Below are 15,620 nucleotides of genomic sequence, written 5' to 3'. Positions count from 1 at the left end.
CCATGAAAGATCGACCTCTTTAGGTCCCCGGAGAAAGGCCGGGCTGGACATCGCTTGTTGGGTGGCTAGTGCCTACGTAACATGAGACCTCCTGTCGAGAGCTTCCGGGTGACCGAAGGGGTCTGTTCGCCCCCCCACTACGGAGGGCAAATACCAAATTCGGCCTGAAGCATGGCCGTGCTGACATTGATTCGACATTTCTACGAATAGTGTGTTTTGGGTGCAACGTATGTGCATATGCGAGCAAACATACAGTAGTACACTCGAGTAAAGTATTGTTGCCCGGTTAAGACGGACATTTGGAAGTCCCGTCATTATTGATGCAAAAAAAAAAAAAAAAAAAAACGCTTGGTTCCGCCGCCCCATGGGGCGGGGGGGGGGGGGGGACCTGATTGGAACCGGAGGTTGGCGGAGATGTTATCGAGGCTTTTGAGGGCGTTGGGATAGGAAAGGGGGGAAGAAGGGGGGGAGGGGTGGTCTTGACAGCCCACCCTGTCGTGGGAGCAAAAAGGTTTGCTAGCACGGACGCCGACGTTGGCGCTAACTATGAACCAGCTTTCGCAACGGTCCCGCAGCCAAGATGTCTATCCACGCGACTAAGAGTGCCTGGGCCTGGCTGGGCAACAAGTGGTGCGCGTGTGCTGTTTGCTTCAAATCTACACTATGGAATCCGTAGTTTACTGACCAAGGCAAGATAACTGCATGTTCGGTGCGGATCAATACGGAATATGAATCTCCGATACGGAGAATTCCGCATGAGTTATGGAGTAATAGCCCCTTGCATGCTGTATCTGGGCCTTGCAATGTGTATGTCGTGTGTAAAAGTTGGGGAATTTCCTTCGCTTACGGATAGTGTATGTATGTATTCCGTACATATATATGTAGTGTATGTACACACATATATGAATGGACACCGTCACAGATCGCCTTGCACCTACACGTGTACTCAGTTTACCCAGACACCGGGGTCCACGTCAGTTGGCGGGCTTCCTTTCAGATGCCACGAGGTGACCGGGGGTGCGGGAGCCCCATGACCCATTGTCCGACATGCCCCCTCTACACTGCCGAGTGCCTTGGTCCTTGCAGGTGCAGTAGTGTAGTTTCACAGACTAGTTCGTCCGTTCAAAGCGCAGTTCTTCCCGGTGCACGGTGCACGCTCCTCGCTAGGGAGCGCCTTTGCATGCGCGCTAGGCCGACCTTGGAATCTCCACCACGAACCCCAACAGTACCAAAGCTCCCGAGTTCTAGAGCGTGTTTTGTATTCCGATCTCCCCATATATAGACTGTCTGGGACATTGCTCCGTCCTCTTTTTGTCAATGTAACCTCAAAGACGAACAAGAAATTGTGGTTGTTTGAAATGGGCGCCTGTCTCCATCAACCGCCCAACGCAACTTCCGTCAATTGTCAGGGAAAAACTTGAGTTTAATTAATACTTGCAAGCCGATCGGTGGCCTCTGCACAGCACCTCGCTCACAAACAATTCTCAAACTGCAGCAACTGCAAAACAGCGGAATATGTGATGGATGAAATGCCTGATAATTCACGGCAGTCAGTTGACATTCATGGATTCCCTACTAGTTCAAAAGTTACAAAGTCTGGGATCGAGCAACTCGCTACTACTACAGTATTGTATAATTATTAAAGTAATTACGGCAAATGGCTTAAGATACCTTACCTTGACTAACAGTCAGCCGGAGGGTCAAAACATCAAGTCAGAGAGCAAGTCCGTTCAGATCCTGCCCCATTTTTATTCCTATGTTATGAATGGCACAACCTCCTGCTGCTCTCTGCCCCCTTTTCCCAGGACCTGTGCGCTGTGTGAAACAGTGGAGAAAAGCCGCGCAGTAATTAAATGACACTGAATGTAATATTTGGGTAAGGCGGAAGGTAAGGGCAATTGCCCGGTTGGCTCGAATGATGAGGCTTCATTCAGTTGCAAACAGTCAAGGGAAGCAGATCAGTTCTGCGATCAGGCGATCAGAGAAAAGTGTCTTGCTTGAATGACCAGTTGCACCCCGTGCAGATGGAAACAGCGATCCACCCCAACGCACACCACCGCGTGCATCTTGGATGACACTTTTACAAAGCGGACGGCACCAAGACATGTGCTTGATAGGGATGCTTGATGACCTACCAAGCTAGGTACAGTATATAACTACCTGCCTAGTTGCTTGACCTTGATCTGTTCTTTGAGCGTGCCCGCCTTCTCCCTCCCAGGGAAGTGCACATGGTACCTTAGGTAATCAAATCCATATGCAGTCTCACTGCGACGGCGGGGGCGCCTTCCTGTCTCAAACCTGCGCTGGAGGCCCTGGAAGGCCGTGCCATCTTCATCCTGTTTGTGATCAGCGGCGGCGATGGTAATGATACACCCACGGTGACGTTGGCGGACGACGTCAACAACAAGAAGAACGAGGAAGAGGAAGAGTAAGAAGCGGAGGCCTTTTTCGCCCCAGCACCGGCGGCGAGGATCAAAATCCTCTTTTGAGGGCGGTGACCACAGTGCGAGCTTTGTCCATCGCTTGTTGGGCTGATTTCACCAGGTTTGCCCATTCTCTGATCCGGCTGGTATGTCTTTGCGTGCGCGAGGGACGCCTGCGAATTGGAGTCCTGCCTGTCGAAATTGGAAAAGCACCCTTCGAATATTAATAATGACTAATTACTGAAATAGGGGTGCAGTCCAAACGCGTAGGGCTGACAAGGGGCTGACAGAGTGGTTCTCCACAATTGCCCAACTTCGAGGAGACAGGTTGAGAAAGACATGTTCGATGCATTCCTATCAGAAGACCCCAATGTTGCGGAGAGCGAATCCGGAAGGGCGGGCCCTGAGGGAGGGAGGGGACCTGACCTGGCCGTGTTTATGGGCCGCGAGCCCGCTAGCGTTGTTCTTGCCGACTCTCATCGCCACTCGGGCGACCAAAAAGCCATGCGCCAACGAAGCTTTGCTATCGTCCCCCCTGTCGGCCTATCCAGATTGTCGGGTCCTATCTGCGATCGTCGTTGCTCTTGTCTGAGCTCCTGATTGGGTCCGTCCACAATTCCGCCTCGCTCTTGGATTCTTGTTTCTTAGTGATTGGTTTTTGGTTCTTGTTTCTTTTGGTTGGCAATCCGAGAACCATGATGCAATGCAATCACCACGCCCCAACTGTTACAAACCAAGCATCGGTGGCGCCATCACGCCTGGCCAGATTGGCCGGGACCTTTGTCCGAGGACAGAATATGCCCGGAACTGATACACAGCTCATCTCAGCCTCCGAAGAAGCTCACAAAGCAAGGCAGAGTCAAAATAGGCCAACACCAACAATTAGTCAAGCGCGCTGTTCTTTGTTATTAAATACCGAGGCACGTACTCCGTAGTGACTCTTGTAGTGCTCGTTCTACACAAAGAAATGTTTGCCGGCCACATCGGCGATCTTTGTAATTATTAGGTCACCTTTTTTGGAGTCGAATTTGCCTTCTTGGTACTGTATCTGCAACATCGAGGCCGGGAATTTATCATAAAGAAGGGAAAGAGAGGCAGTCCACCACGGCCGCCATTGCTTCGGCGAACCATCCACCTCATAATCAGCCTTGACCCATCTCCACTCTATTCTCCGCGAGGTTTCTATTCCTCGTCGACTGAAAAAGGAAACAACACACACACACACACACACACACACACACACACACACCCAAAAAAGGAAAGGAAAGGGCAGACCAAGCATAAAAGAGAAGTCATGTCGACTACACCGCCACTCCCTCCGTCTCCAGGCGTTCCTGGATTTGCAACAGCCCATTTCGACCACCGACGGGACTCGGAGTCCGTGGCCACGTTACCACCGTACCAGCCAGCAGACGAGCCGCACAAAGAAAGAGAGAAGAAGGAGGAGGAACCGCTGGAGGCTTCCTCCCCAAAGGCTGATAGGGCACAGGAGCGGGCAAGGATGGCGAAGGAGAGGGAGGAGAGGAAGAAGAGGGAGAAGGAAGAGAAAAAGAGGAGGGAGGAGAGGGCGAGGGAGGAGAGGAGAAGGGAGACAAAGGGGAAGAGAGGAGTCGAGCTGGGCTCGCTCTCGGGCAGCAAGGTGCTGGACGCGGGCATTTTTGCCTCCTTGTGCTGCTGCCTCGTCTGCTGCTTCCCCTGTGGCGGTGGTGTCGCTGCCGTCTTGATGGATTGATTAGCTTAGTCTAATTAATAGGGGTTTGGAGGGCGGACGGGAAGGGAGTTCACAGGCTTGAGTCGTGATTAATTATAGGCTGTCTGTCAGAATCATATTGGTCAGTTCATGGGGTTTGTCGGGAAGATTGAACAAGATCGTGGGACTTCGTATTGATGAGCACGGAAACTTAGTGATGTATGTACATGCATAATAGGTACCTACGTACTCATTATGTGCGTAAAATGTTAAAGCACACATTCAAGGTTGCTGAACGGTTTACATGTGAACTACAATTGGGCATATAGGAAGATGGATAAGGTAAGTTCTTAGGCGAAGGTAGGCACTGGGTAGTTATATATGTACAGGTCGGTATTTTCGGCGCCTGTTTTGCCCGTTTCTCGATAATTAAACCGTACTTCCGCTCCGGCTCCCCGCCGACCGAACTCATCCCCGATAAAGGTCCGGTCGGGCCGAGCGCTGTTGCGGCCCCTCTCATCATCACAGGCCAAAGAAGGCCATGTCATCGCTGCCGCGGATGGGGACCGTGTGTCCGACGCCCTGGGCGTAGATGCCGACGAGCTGCTGCTCGCCCCAGGTGTAGGTGGTGTAGCCGGCCTGCGGGGTGTTGGCCTGGGTGGTATCGGGCCGGGTGTAGTCGAAGCCGAAGACGCCGCACCACTGCTTGATGGTCTCGTTGTAGTTGCTGGGCCTGAGCGTGCCGTCGGCCGAGCCGTGGTAGATCTGCATCTTGGGGCGCGGGCCGTCGTATCCCGGGTACATGTCGAAGACCATCTTGGCCCAGACCTGGGGCGTCGAGTTGATCTGCCCGTTGGCGCACGAGCTGTTCCACGCGTTGGTGCCTCCGGACTGGCTGTAGAAGCAGCCGGCGGGCACGCCCGAGTAGGCGATTCCTGCCGCGAACAGCTCCGGGTACGCGGCGGCCATCACGTTCTGGATTTGTACAAGTCAGTCAACCAAGACGCCCCTGGGAGAAAAAGAAAAGGAAGGAAAAAAGAAAAGGAAGGGAAAAAAAAGAGGAGTGGGAAGGGTAATTAGAACGCACCGTCATCATGGCGCCGGACGAGGAGCCGGTGACAAAGACCTTGCTGGCGTCGCCGTCGTACTTTTCGAGGGTGTAGGTGACCATGTTGGCGATCGAGTTGCTGTCGCCGCCGCCGTTGTGGGTCAGGGCGGCGGGCGACGAGACGTCCCAGCAGGTGCCGCTGTAGGGGGACTCCGGGTAGATGACGATGAAGCCTTTCTGGTCGGCGAGGCCGGCGTAGGGGGAGCCCGAGTAGTAGGCCTGGGCGGTGCCGGTGCAGTAGTGGATGGCCACGATGATGGGCGGGTTGGGGGCCAGCTTGTCGGGCACGTAGATGAACATCTTCGTGTTGGACGGGTTGCTGCCAAAGTTGGTCACCTGCTGCAGGGCCGCCCGCGGGCGCACCAGCGGCGCCGTCGGCCGCATCAGCTCGTCGAAGACCGGGTGCGCGGCAGCCAGCCTGCTGCCCGCGAGGGCGAGCGCCGCCGAGAGTTGGCTCAGGAGCTTCATCTTGTCGTCACACGGGGCGGTTTAGCTTGTCGCGAGTATGAGGTCGGGCCAAATGGAAGAAGAGACTTTATCCGGGATCAGTAACCACAGAGTCCACGACCCGTACTATTATCAACATCTCTCAGCAGCAGGAGAGGGGGGAACTGGGAAGGGAACGGGAGGGTGACGTAAAATTATATCAATCGAGAGAGTCGTTTGTGGTGGTGCTGTCCTATTTCGGCATCCTACAATGTAAAACTGAAAAGCCCCCCTCCCCCCGGGCCCCTCAAGATCATATCCATAAACACTTCCCTTCCCCCGCTACCACGTTGTCACGGCGGTTGCTTGCGACCCTGCCCCGTGGTTACTTTCCAACGGGCGAAGGAAATCCAGGGAAGTCCAATCAGGACGAGAATGGGTCTATAATAACCAGGTTTATCCGGACGAATCCGCCGAGCCCTGCACCCCGGATTTATGCTTCGACCTCGGAAGGGAAGGAACTGAAAGTCCGGGACCAGAAGTCGGCACTCATTGCACCCAAGCTTTTGCTGCCCGCGTTGCTTGGGCCTTCACTGGTTTACACTCGTTATTGTTGTTCCTTCTCTTCTCCTCTCCTCTCTCTCTCTTTTTTTTTTTTTTTTTTGGTGTCACTGTGTGATCGTTTCTAAGTCTCTCTGAGGCCGGTCGCGTTTGACGTGCGAATGACGCGGCGGCTTTCGCTCCGGGTTTTGATGGAGCATTTTCCTACGCGAGATAAGTAGAGGTGAAGCCGCTTTGTGGGGATGGCTTGGTTGCCCCTACAGCGTAGGGCAATTAGTGGTCATGATCCAGAAATGATTATCTTGAGGGTCCTGCCGTTTCTCCCTTTTCTCCCCCTCTCTGACTTTATCCATAATTAGAGTAGAATTCTTGTCCAACACGATCCCCATTGGCAATATTTTAAAGGCGTCGAGAAGGACCTCCTGATGTAATTATTGGGCCCCGCTGCCGGAAAATGTATCCATCAAGCTGCGAGTACGAGAGGCGACGGAGTAAGGTGCAGAGCAGCATTCTTTATACACGAGTGGGCCCGGATAGGGACCGCCTACAGGGGAGCGATCCAATCAGGCTCTTCCTCGTCCCAATCCGGCCGTGTACAAAGGAGTTCCTAACTCCGTGCCTCGGAGATTGTTCTGGGAATAATCCGTTTATGGAACAAGGTAGTCTGTACTGTACGGATTAACTACTATGTACATACAAAACTGGCGGACCGAGTAAGTCCCATTACCCGGTGATTCACGGCCGGGATGTGTGGGCCACTCCCCAGCCGAACGAGAGAGATCACAAGCCAACTTGCTGCTGATCTTGCCGTGGTGTCGTAGAACTCCGCATATTAATCAATCCCTTTTCACTTCCACCACTCTCTCTCAATCAAGCACCCAAGTGCCAAAATTACAAGCGTGGTAATCAGAACCCGTGAGGACCCAGGCAATCACGGATTAATTATACTCAGCACCGCGCGCCTGGCGATCCGCCGGTCACCACCGCCGCCGCCGCCCATCTGGCCCGCTCGACCACGTCCGCCGCCCTGCGCAGCCTCGCCCGCCAGCCCTCGACCCATCTCCACGCCAGCCTCGCATCGCCCACGGCCTCGGCGCGTCCCGGCCCGTCCGATTCCTGTCGAGGTTCCTATTCAGCATTTCCACTGCGGCTTGTAATTCATAGGTGTCAACGGAGAAGAAACACACCCTTTTCCTCTCCTGCAGTATCCGCAGCCTTTCCCTCCCCTGTTCAACTGCAACGCGAGCTTCCTCTTCCACCTGGGTCATCAAGTCTCCCATTTCCTGTTCTATCCTGTCACTTTCTTCTCTGAACCTCGAGTCGCGGTCTTTATCTTCCTCGAGATCCTTGGCGGCAAGCTCTTCGTCTTCTTGCCGCTGTCGCCGTTCGCGTTCCTCGTCTTCCCTCTTCCGCTTCTCAGTGATATCTTCTTCCATTTCCGCGAGCGGTTGGAGCCCTGTGTGCAACCTCTGGGCGGATATTAAGAGCACTCTACGGTTTGTTCGGGGAATTGTAGGTCCAGTTGAGCGGGGAGGATGGTTGTTGTGATCATTGTCTGGCGCGGGCTGTAATTAATAATCATCACCGTTGCCGATCAGAGGTAGAAGTACAAGCCTCGAAAATGGGGAAGGGGGTAAAAAGAGATCGAGCGAGCTACCTCGGGCATTCTTTGAGCCACGCAAAGTTATGGCGACGGGGAAAGCTGGTTGTCATTGCAGCACATATTATTCCCACGAGCCGGCCCATCCATGCCTCTCACGGGAGGGAGTGTAGCGGACAAGCCACTTCCCAATACCTAGGAACTACAATCCCCAGAGTTGGGGGTGCTGGTTAGACACAGAGTGTTGAGACAAAGCAGGGGAGCCGTTGTCATTCCTAGGGAAGCTTATTGACTCGAAAGAGGCCGTGGAACAGGGATCTAGAAGACTGATACCCATGATAAAATCTGAAGATATAACTTGGGCCGTCTTGTCAAGGCAGAGGGGGCTTGAACCGTTTGAGTTGGATTGTTGAATGTTCGGAGTAGTATGAACGAGATTTCTAATCTAGGAAAGGGGTGGCACCTTGTTAACTGTGGCAAATGCTGACTCGACGGATTCAGGGCTGTTTCACCTGAAGGCACGTGGAGACATCAACAGACGGGACTGCGGCCGTGCGCAACACTGCGAACTTGAATTCCTCTTGTTTGAACCTATTCGGCTTATAAAATCAGATTTATACAAAATTTCATGCTTGTTTGTACATTAGCGGCGCAAGAGCGACGTGTCGCGTGTTTTTTTCTTTCTTTTTTTTGCGTATATGTGTGCGGGTCGGTCTCACGGAATAATAAGACAACGGAAGCGGTTTTCCCCACGGGTCAAATCCTCGGCATCCCTCCCTTCTGGGCCAGCGCCACTCTTCTCTTGTGCGCCTCCCTAAAGTTGTAACGCTCGTAGGTCCCGAATCCGTAGGCAGCGAGCCCCAAGGCTAGCCAGATGCTGGTGATGATAAGGCCGATGGGGAAAATCAGGAGCTGGACGCCGGGAAGCACAAAGGCGACTGTGCCGTTTTCGAGACCGGCCACCATCTTCTCCACGGCGAGCTCGGCCAGGCGCTGGTTCGTCATGACCTGGTCGTTCGCGAACTCGCCCGCTACGAACGCGGCTTCGTTGGTCGACACGAGGGTTTTCACTTCCTTGCCGGTGCCGTCAATTGCCTTCAGCGTGACGACGGGCATGACCCAGGCCTCGAGCTGAGCCCTATACACACACACACACAAAAAAAAAAAAGGAAGTGTCAGTACAGCACAGCGGTTGGCACGGAGGAGATCAACAAAGTGAATAATGACCGGCTTACCTGGTGACCTTGCCCGACATTTTGTCCTTGTCGATTTGGCCGACGAACATGTACGACTGTAACATTCGGATCTCCCCGTCTTCGCCTTCCTGTCTCGCTTTGAGGGAGTTTCCCCCTTGCGGGTTAACGGGAGTGACCGAGGCACCATTGTAGCTGAGCTCGACCTCGATGTTCTTCTGCGGTACCCCCTGGAAGTCACCCGTCGGCTCGCCGAGCTGGTATAACCTCAGATCCGCCTCAAATGCGCCAGTCTGGTTGTTGAGCAGCGGCAGGTTGTAGCAGACGCATGTGCCTGATGGGTTCGTTGGCACTTTCACATTCCTCAACGCGTCCTGGCATGCCTTGTCCACCATGTTGTTCCACTCCTCCATGTTGAGGCTCCCATCGGCATTGAGCGGCGTGTTGCTTTCGCCGGCCAAGATTGGTTCTTGCTCTTGGTCTTGTCGAGCCTCCAAGTAGCCCCTGGCTTGCAGGCTTGCTTCCGCCATCGCATCCATCCTCCGCTCCACTGGTTGAATGTTGTGCGACAGCCCGTCCGCGATGAGGCCGCCCACCCCCGCCCGTGCCCCTGTCGCGAGAAAAGAGGCGACGAGCGCCCGGTGCCAAAGCATCTCTTCGTGGCTCGGGGAGGTCGAATCCGCCTTCGTGTGTCTCCAGAATCCCGTGTCGCTCTCTTCTCCCACTCGCGTTATCCCCCGTATTAACTTCGTCGCCCGTACGTCTCCGAGGTTCGGCCAGAGATGAACGGTATTAAAGATCGTGTTATGAACGGCTGGCCAATCCTGCGGCCAGCGCACCTACCTACCAGGCAGGCAGGCGATGGTCAGATGGTCGAAAAAAAGAGTGTGCTCGAAGTGAAAATAAATAGAGGGGCCCGCCCGAGAAACAGAAGGGGAGTGGGAAATCCAGCGCAGGTGGCTCGGAGGCCAAGTTTATCGAACAAACGGCGTGCAAGTGAAACGGAAAACTTGAAGGTAAAAGGATAGACAAGGGGGGTCAAGGTGATCAAGACCTGGACAATGGCCTGACTCGACAGATGTGAGGCAGGGGTCGGATTAAGCGAGACATAGGAAAAGCATGATGACGTTGCATCAAGGGTTAACGAGGGAAAGGGAGGGTGGAAGAGAAGGGGGGTTAGGAGGACGTCTTAGAGGAGCAAGGGAGACTTGAGTGTAGACTGGACACAGGCTCGAGGAGAATGGACGGACAGTTTGGCCAATGGGATTGGAACATCGGGCCAAGGAGAATCGAAGAGACCACGACAATCAAGGGGCCCATACGCTGATGAGAAGAGAAGAGACGGGGACTTGGAAAGTACTAGTAGGAGAATAATGAAAGATGGTCTGTGTTGTCATACGAGGAGATCCCGGCTTTCTCGGGATGACTGCGAGGCCTGCGTGTGATCGCCCTTTCAGCAATGAAGGAGCAGTGTCGGATCGACGCGATGGAACAGCCCGAGCCGAACCGGCCGGGGTCTGCGACAGAATGCGGTCGGACCTTGCGCCCCACGATTGGCTCAAAGCGGCGGCCAAGAAAGGGTCTGGGGTTGGGCAGGCCCACCAAAGCGACGAGAGCGACTACGGACGTAACTAATCCGTACACCAACTGCGCCGCATCAACTTATTGGACGACTGCATCTCTCGAACATCAGAGGGGGAGAAAAAGGTGATATATGGAGAGCCTGCAAGGAATTCTGGGATATTATCTACACTTTGAGAACAAAACGCACGAAGCAAATTTTTGAGATCGTAGACTTGAAAAATCTCAACAGCCAGTGGTGCTCGAGCCTCCGATTGCCAAGCGCAGCAACGGCCTGAAACACACCACAACACAGCAAGGCAGTCAGTCAGTGGGGTTCTCAGGAGGTCTCCAATTGTGGGCGCCAAACTCTTCACCAGTTATTTTTCCAGAAAGCCGCCGCCAATCGAACGGGTGCCGCTGTACTTTGTGCCACCCGCAACCGAACTAGAATAAGACGGGCGCTTATTAGACAACTGAATGGTTTCATTAACAGACGACGAAAGGATGCAAATCCATTTCTTTTTGTGGACATGCCAATCCTGAATAAAGTGTACGGGATGCGGGACCTCCCCCCGCAGCCGCCGATCGCCGATCGCGCATCTTGCAGACGCCAATTCCAACCGGCTGTTAATTATGGTACCAAGGTACGTTTGCTCTTTACTATGTACGTCCGTAGTCCTGCTGAATTCCCAACCATTTCTGGACTCTATTCATACATCATGGTCTCTGGCCCGCCTGGTCGTTGCGGGACAGTCTCCGCGGCTGCGGGGGAGGCCACCCACTGCTGGCCACGGGCATCTCTAAAGTACCGGCCCCATCCCTTTTTTGTTGCCTAGATTATGGAGAGAGAACATGATGCTGTAACTCTCTTAGTTTTTTTTTTTTTTTTCGACGGGATCATCATCAATCGTGATGCGCGACGTAGCCACAAACTCAACTGTGAGGCCCTTAATAAAGGGTGTAGGTGTAATTAGACTTCCGGTGTTGCAGCACATTTGTTTGTCTCGCAGAACGGCTATCGAGTGATGATTCCCAGCTGCTTGAGAGGCCTCAAGGGATTTTCCAGTCTCTTTGTCACCCGAGTTCCCGAGGTTGAGGCACTGAAGAGCTCAGGGGTCGACGTCGAATGGCACAACGTACTTGCAGAAGCTCGGTTTACGATTTCTCACATGATTTATTGCAGCTGCAATGAGGTTGACGGTTGAGAGTAGAGAATATGTACGATCAGGCTCCCGATCAAGACAAGGTTGGCAGCGACCATCTGTGCTACCTATTACCGGTTGAAGGGTTTCCCAAAGAGATTGCGAATATTGAGTAATTAGGTAACTTTCCAGAAATGCCTTGCTTGGTAATGTATGTACTGTACATCATACACTGCTGACTCAGCACCCCAAGGCATGCCTGCTTTCCAATAGCTGCAGATGCAGCAACGCAGCAACGCAGCAACGCAGCAGCGCCATCAGAGACAATGAGAGGCATAGGGCACAAATGCACCATACATTGTTTATTCAGTTACAGACATCAATCTCCCATTATTATTGCCCAACCACCAACATACCCGAATCCCCAATCATTAACCGAAGCTGACCCGATGAGAACCGATCTGTCCCAAGGAGACACAATGCGCCTGCTTGCAATGGCCCCCCACGCAATGCATAATCCGTCATCCACGATGCTTTACCTCGTCGTCACATACGAAAAGAAAAAAGAAAAAAAAAGAAAGGAGATCAAAGGAGCGGAAGTGAGAAAGAACCTCTAGCTGAACCAAGCACATCAACTTATACAGCCGAAAGGAAACTTTTGTGTACGCCGCCGCGGCCGAACCCAGCCCACCCACCCTACTACGCCACGGCGAGACAAGCGAGATGGAAAAAGGGAAAAGGAAAAAGGAACAAAGGGAAGAGCGATGATGATGATGTTGAAGAAGAAGAAGATGATGATGATGATGAAGATGAAGAGAGATGAAGGGAAAGTAAAGGCAAAAGCAAAAGCCCGCGTTGGTAGGTAGTTACAAAACGACATGCTGAGGGTTTAATCAGTTAATAATAATAGAACTTGGTTCGACACCGGCAGCGGGGACGACCGATGCGCTCGACCGATGCGCTCGTCCGCCGGCCCTCAGACATTGTCGGCGCCGTCCATGAGCTCGGACGCCGTCTGCGACTGCGCGAGGAAGTGCGACCTGCTGCCGCGCGCGGGGCTGCTGCCCCTGCTCTGGCCGGGCATCGACATGGTGCGGGCGCGCCGCGAGCCGGGCCGCGGGATGATGCGGGACCGCGACCGCTGCTCCTCGAGGGCCGGGCGGGCCTGCTCCTTGGAGATGACGAGGCCCTGCGTGATGGACATGAGCTCGCCGCTCTCGACGGCGCACATGCTGGGCCAGACGACGAGCAGGATCTCGTCCGGGTCGACGTCGCCGTCCAGCATCTCGTCGTCCGGGCCGTGCAGGGACGAGGCGGCGGCGCCGGCGCCGGCGCCGTCGCGGAAGCTGTGGTTGTCCGCCGCGTCGGCGGCGCCGCCGACCATCTCGACCGTCTCGAGCCGGTCGTCGGCGATGGCGTCGTCCCCGTCGTCGCGCGTGTGGGGGATGCCGGCGTCGCGCTCGGCCGCCTCGGCGAACTCGGGCAGCTCCAGCACCTGCCAGTCGAAGTCGTCGTAGGGGGGCCCGAAGTAGGGCTCGATCTTCACGTTGGCGAGCTGGATGCGCCTCCACTGCTCGCACGCGACCCTGCAGGCCGCCTCGAGCCCGGTGCAGAAGGCCTCGAACTGCAGCGCCGTGAGCAGGTGCTGCACCAGCCACGACACCTCGCGCACCACCATCTTGACCCGCCGCGCCCCCTGCTCCGCCTGCCGCTCCGGCATCATGGACAGCAGCGTCGCCCGCACGTGCGCCTCCCGCGTCGGGTCCTCGTCCTCCAGCGCCCGGAGGAACTTGACCAGGTTCTCGTCGTCGTCGTCCAGCAGGTACACGGGCCGGAAGATGTGCTTGTGCATCGCCCGCGACAGCACCGCCAGCACCGCGCTGATGCGCATCCCCTTGGCCGCCGGCGTGTTGGACTGCGGGAGCGGGATCTGCAGCTGCGTCGCGTGCTTGAGGTAGGGCGAGTTGCGCAGGTTGCTCCAGCACGACGGGTCCGCCAGCGTCTGCTCGTCAATGTCGGGCCGGAACGTGCTCTCGACCAGCGTCACGATTGTGGTCCAGATTTTGTCGAGTACCGTGACGCTGAAAAACAAAGGGGTGTCAGCTACCTGGAGGGTAAAGGTAAAAAAAAAGGGGGGGGGACGTGGGGGAGGAGGAGGAGGAGGAGGAGGAGGGGGAGGAGGAGAAGGGACTTACTAGGTCTCATCGTTGTCGCTCTTCAGGACGATGCGGTACTGCTCGAGGTCGCTGAGCTTGCCTCTGGTTATCTGGAGGTCCTGCGTCGTCTCATCCAGCCGCGCCTGCAGGTCCCGGCCGTGTGCCTCCGCCTTGTCGGCCCGCGCGCCCTCGGCCGTGAGCTTGCCGTGCAGATCCTCGATCTCGGCGTTCTTCTCCTCGACCGTCTGCTGCAGGGAGGCGATCTGCTCCTCGGCCGCACGCAGCGATTCCTGCAGGCTCTCGATCTCGTTGTTCTTCTGGGCGATGGTGTCGTTGAGCGACGCGATCTCTTGCCTCGCCGCCTCGAGCTCCTCCTCGAGCTTCCGCTTGTCCTCCTCCAGATTCGCAATCGTCTCCTTCAAGGACGCAATCTCGGCTTCGTTGTCAGCCTTGATCTGCTCGAGCTCCGCCTTCGCCGCCTCCAGGTCGGCCACGTTCTGTTTGAGCGACTCGATCTCGGCCTCGTTGTTGGCCTTGATCTCCTCGAGGTTGGTCTTGGCCGCGGTTAGCTCCGCAATCTCGTCGGCGGCCTGGGCGGCGGCGGCGGCGGCGGCCTCCTCGCCAAGTCGCTTCTCCTCCTCCACCGCAGCCTTTGCCGCTTCGAGATCCGCATACTCCTTGGCCGTCTTTTCCTCCAGGTCGGCGTACTCCTTGGACGTCTTCTCCTGCAAGTCGGCGTACTCCTTGGCCGTCTTCTCCTCGAGCTCGGCATATGCCTTGGCCGTGGCTTCTTGTAGGTCTGCATATTCCTTAGCAGCCGTCGCCGCCGCCTCGGCTGCCTCGTTGATCTTTTCCTCGAGCGTCCTTTGCGTGTCTTCGAGGTCGCTCTCTAACCGCGTCCGGACGGCGCTGAGCTGCATGATCTCCTGCACCTTCTCCTGCACCACGAGTTCCATCTCCTTCTTCTCGTTCTCGAGCTCTTCCTTCTGCTTTTCGAGCTCATTTCGGAACTTGCGGTACTCCTCCAAGACCACCTGATGCGAGCTCGAGAGCTTGTTGTTCTGCTCCTTGACGTACAGGAACTCGCTGAAGACGTCGGCCACCAACTTGTAGTTTGGGTCGGACGTCAGGTCGCGGATGGCCCGGACAAGGCCGTCAACCGCCTGGGTGGGGTCGGCGTCGACATGGGAACCCATCTTCGGCTTGGGGCTGGACGGTGCCGGGGGTGGTCTGGCGGTTCTTTGGAAAGCAGAGGAACTGCGGACCTTTGGGGTAGCCAGCTTGGGCGTGTTTTTTCGTGAAGCTAATTAACGAAAGCACGGAAGGGGATGATGGAAGGGGTTAATTAGGGGAGAGCTAAGGATGTGCTCTGCCCGATATCAGAGGGAAGGATATCGTAGGCCTCACGACGGCAATTATGGCCAATCTCGGGGCGAGGTTTGTGATTGAAGTGCTGTTGCGAGCGGCGGCGGAATTGGACGACGCTCGGTTGTCTATATACCGCGAACTGACGCCTTTCAACCCCTCCGGTGGGTTTTCTCCGCCTGAGGCGACCCTCATGCATGCATACGGATTACATCCACACCGGCAAAAAAGGGGAGGCTGAGACAAGGGAGACGTAGGGGGTTGGCTGGCATTGACTCACCTACCCGGGCAAAAACACCAAACAAGCGATCACCAGACTGCCGCAGTGCCCAGTCTCCGAGGCCCACCGCCCTCCAAATTGTCAAATTGGGGGTGTCAATTGGGCTCGCAGTT

General features: G+C 55.3%; 5 protein-coding genes across 5 annotated transcripts; 2 read left to right on the top strand and 3 right to left on the bottom strand.

The window, feature by feature from the left end:
* Positions 1-580: 580 nt before the first annotated feature.
* P884DRAFT_303192 (uncharacterized protein) lies at positions 581-2,432 on the top strand (the record flags this gene model as incomplete). The annotated part of the gene is made up of 2 exons (XM_069445004.1): positions 581-630; positions 2,261-2,432. The coding sequence occupies 2 exons, from the start codon at positions 581-583 to the stop codon at positions 2,430-2,432; spliced, it is 222 nt and encodes a 73-aa protein (XP_069293947.1).
* Positions 2,433-3,717: 1,285 nt separating this feature from the next.
* P884DRAFT_272981 (uncharacterized protein) lies at positions 3,718-4,155 on the top strand (the record flags this gene model as incomplete). The annotated part of the gene is made up of 1 exon (XM_069442559.1): positions 3,718-4,155. One exon carries the CDS (start codon positions 3,718-3,720, stop codon positions 4,153-4,155), a length of 438 nt encoding a protein of 145 aa, XP_069293946.1.
* Positions 4,156-4,635: 480 nt separating this feature from the next.
* On the bottom strand, positions 4,636-5,689 carry P884DRAFT_210937 (carbohydrate esterase family 1 protein; the record flags this gene model as incomplete). The annotated part of the gene is made up of 2 exons (XM_069439038.1): positions 4,636-5,088; positions 5,201-5,689. 2 exons carry the CDS (start codon positions 5,687-5,689, stop codon positions 4,636-4,638), a joined length of 942 nt encoding a protein of 313 aa, XP_069293945.1.
* Positions 5,690-8,564: 2,875 nt separating this feature from the next.
* On the bottom strand, positions 8,565-9,654 carry P884DRAFT_272978 (uncharacterized protein; the record flags this gene model as incomplete). Its single annotated transcript, XM_069442558.1, has 2 exons — positions 8,565-8,946; positions 9,044-9,654. 2 exons carry the CDS (start codon positions 9,652-9,654, stop codon positions 8,565-8,567), a joined length of 993 nt encoding a protein of 330 aa, XP_069293944.1.
* Positions 9,655-12,330: 2,676 nt separating this feature from the next.
* P884DRAFT_317452 (uncharacterized protein) lies at positions 12,331-15,238 on the bottom strand. The gene is made up of 2 exons (XM_069445313.1): positions 13,902-15,238; positions 12,331-13,787 (listed from the first exon to the last, which is right to left on the bottom strand). The coding sequence occupies exons 1-2, from the start codon at positions 15,056-15,058 to the stop codon at positions 12,683-12,685; spliced, it is 2,262 nt and encodes a 753-aa protein (XP_069293943.1). The 5' UTR covers positions 15,059-15,238; the 3' UTR covers positions 12,331-12,682.
* Positions 15,239-15,620: the final 382 nt, after the last annotated feature.

Source organism: Thermothelomyces heterothallicus, assembly GCF_042370625.1.
Source record: "Thermothelomyces heterothallicus CBS 202.75 unplaced genomic scaffold P884_scaffold_34, whole genome shotgun sequence".
NCBI classification, from domain to species: domain Eukaryota; kingdom Fungi; phylum Ascomycota; class Sordariomycetes; order Sordariales; family Chaetomiaceae; genus Thermothelomyces; species Thermothelomyces heterothallicus.
The sequence above is the reverse complement of the archived record's forward strand: the minus strand, read 5'-3'. Positions and strand labels throughout refer to the sequence as shown.

What these genes read in the sequence shown, in the direction of transcription:
- P884DRAFT_317452 (XM_069445313.1), bottom strand. Translation starts at nt 15,058, where the DNA reads ATGGGTTCCCATGTCGACGCCGACCCCACCCAGGCGGTTGACGGCCTT. An exon ending in AGCGACAACGATGAGACCTA is followed by an intron (nt 13,788 to 13,901) that starts GTAAGTCCCTTC and finishes TTTGTTTTTCAG; the next exon opens with CGTCACGGTACTCGACAAAA.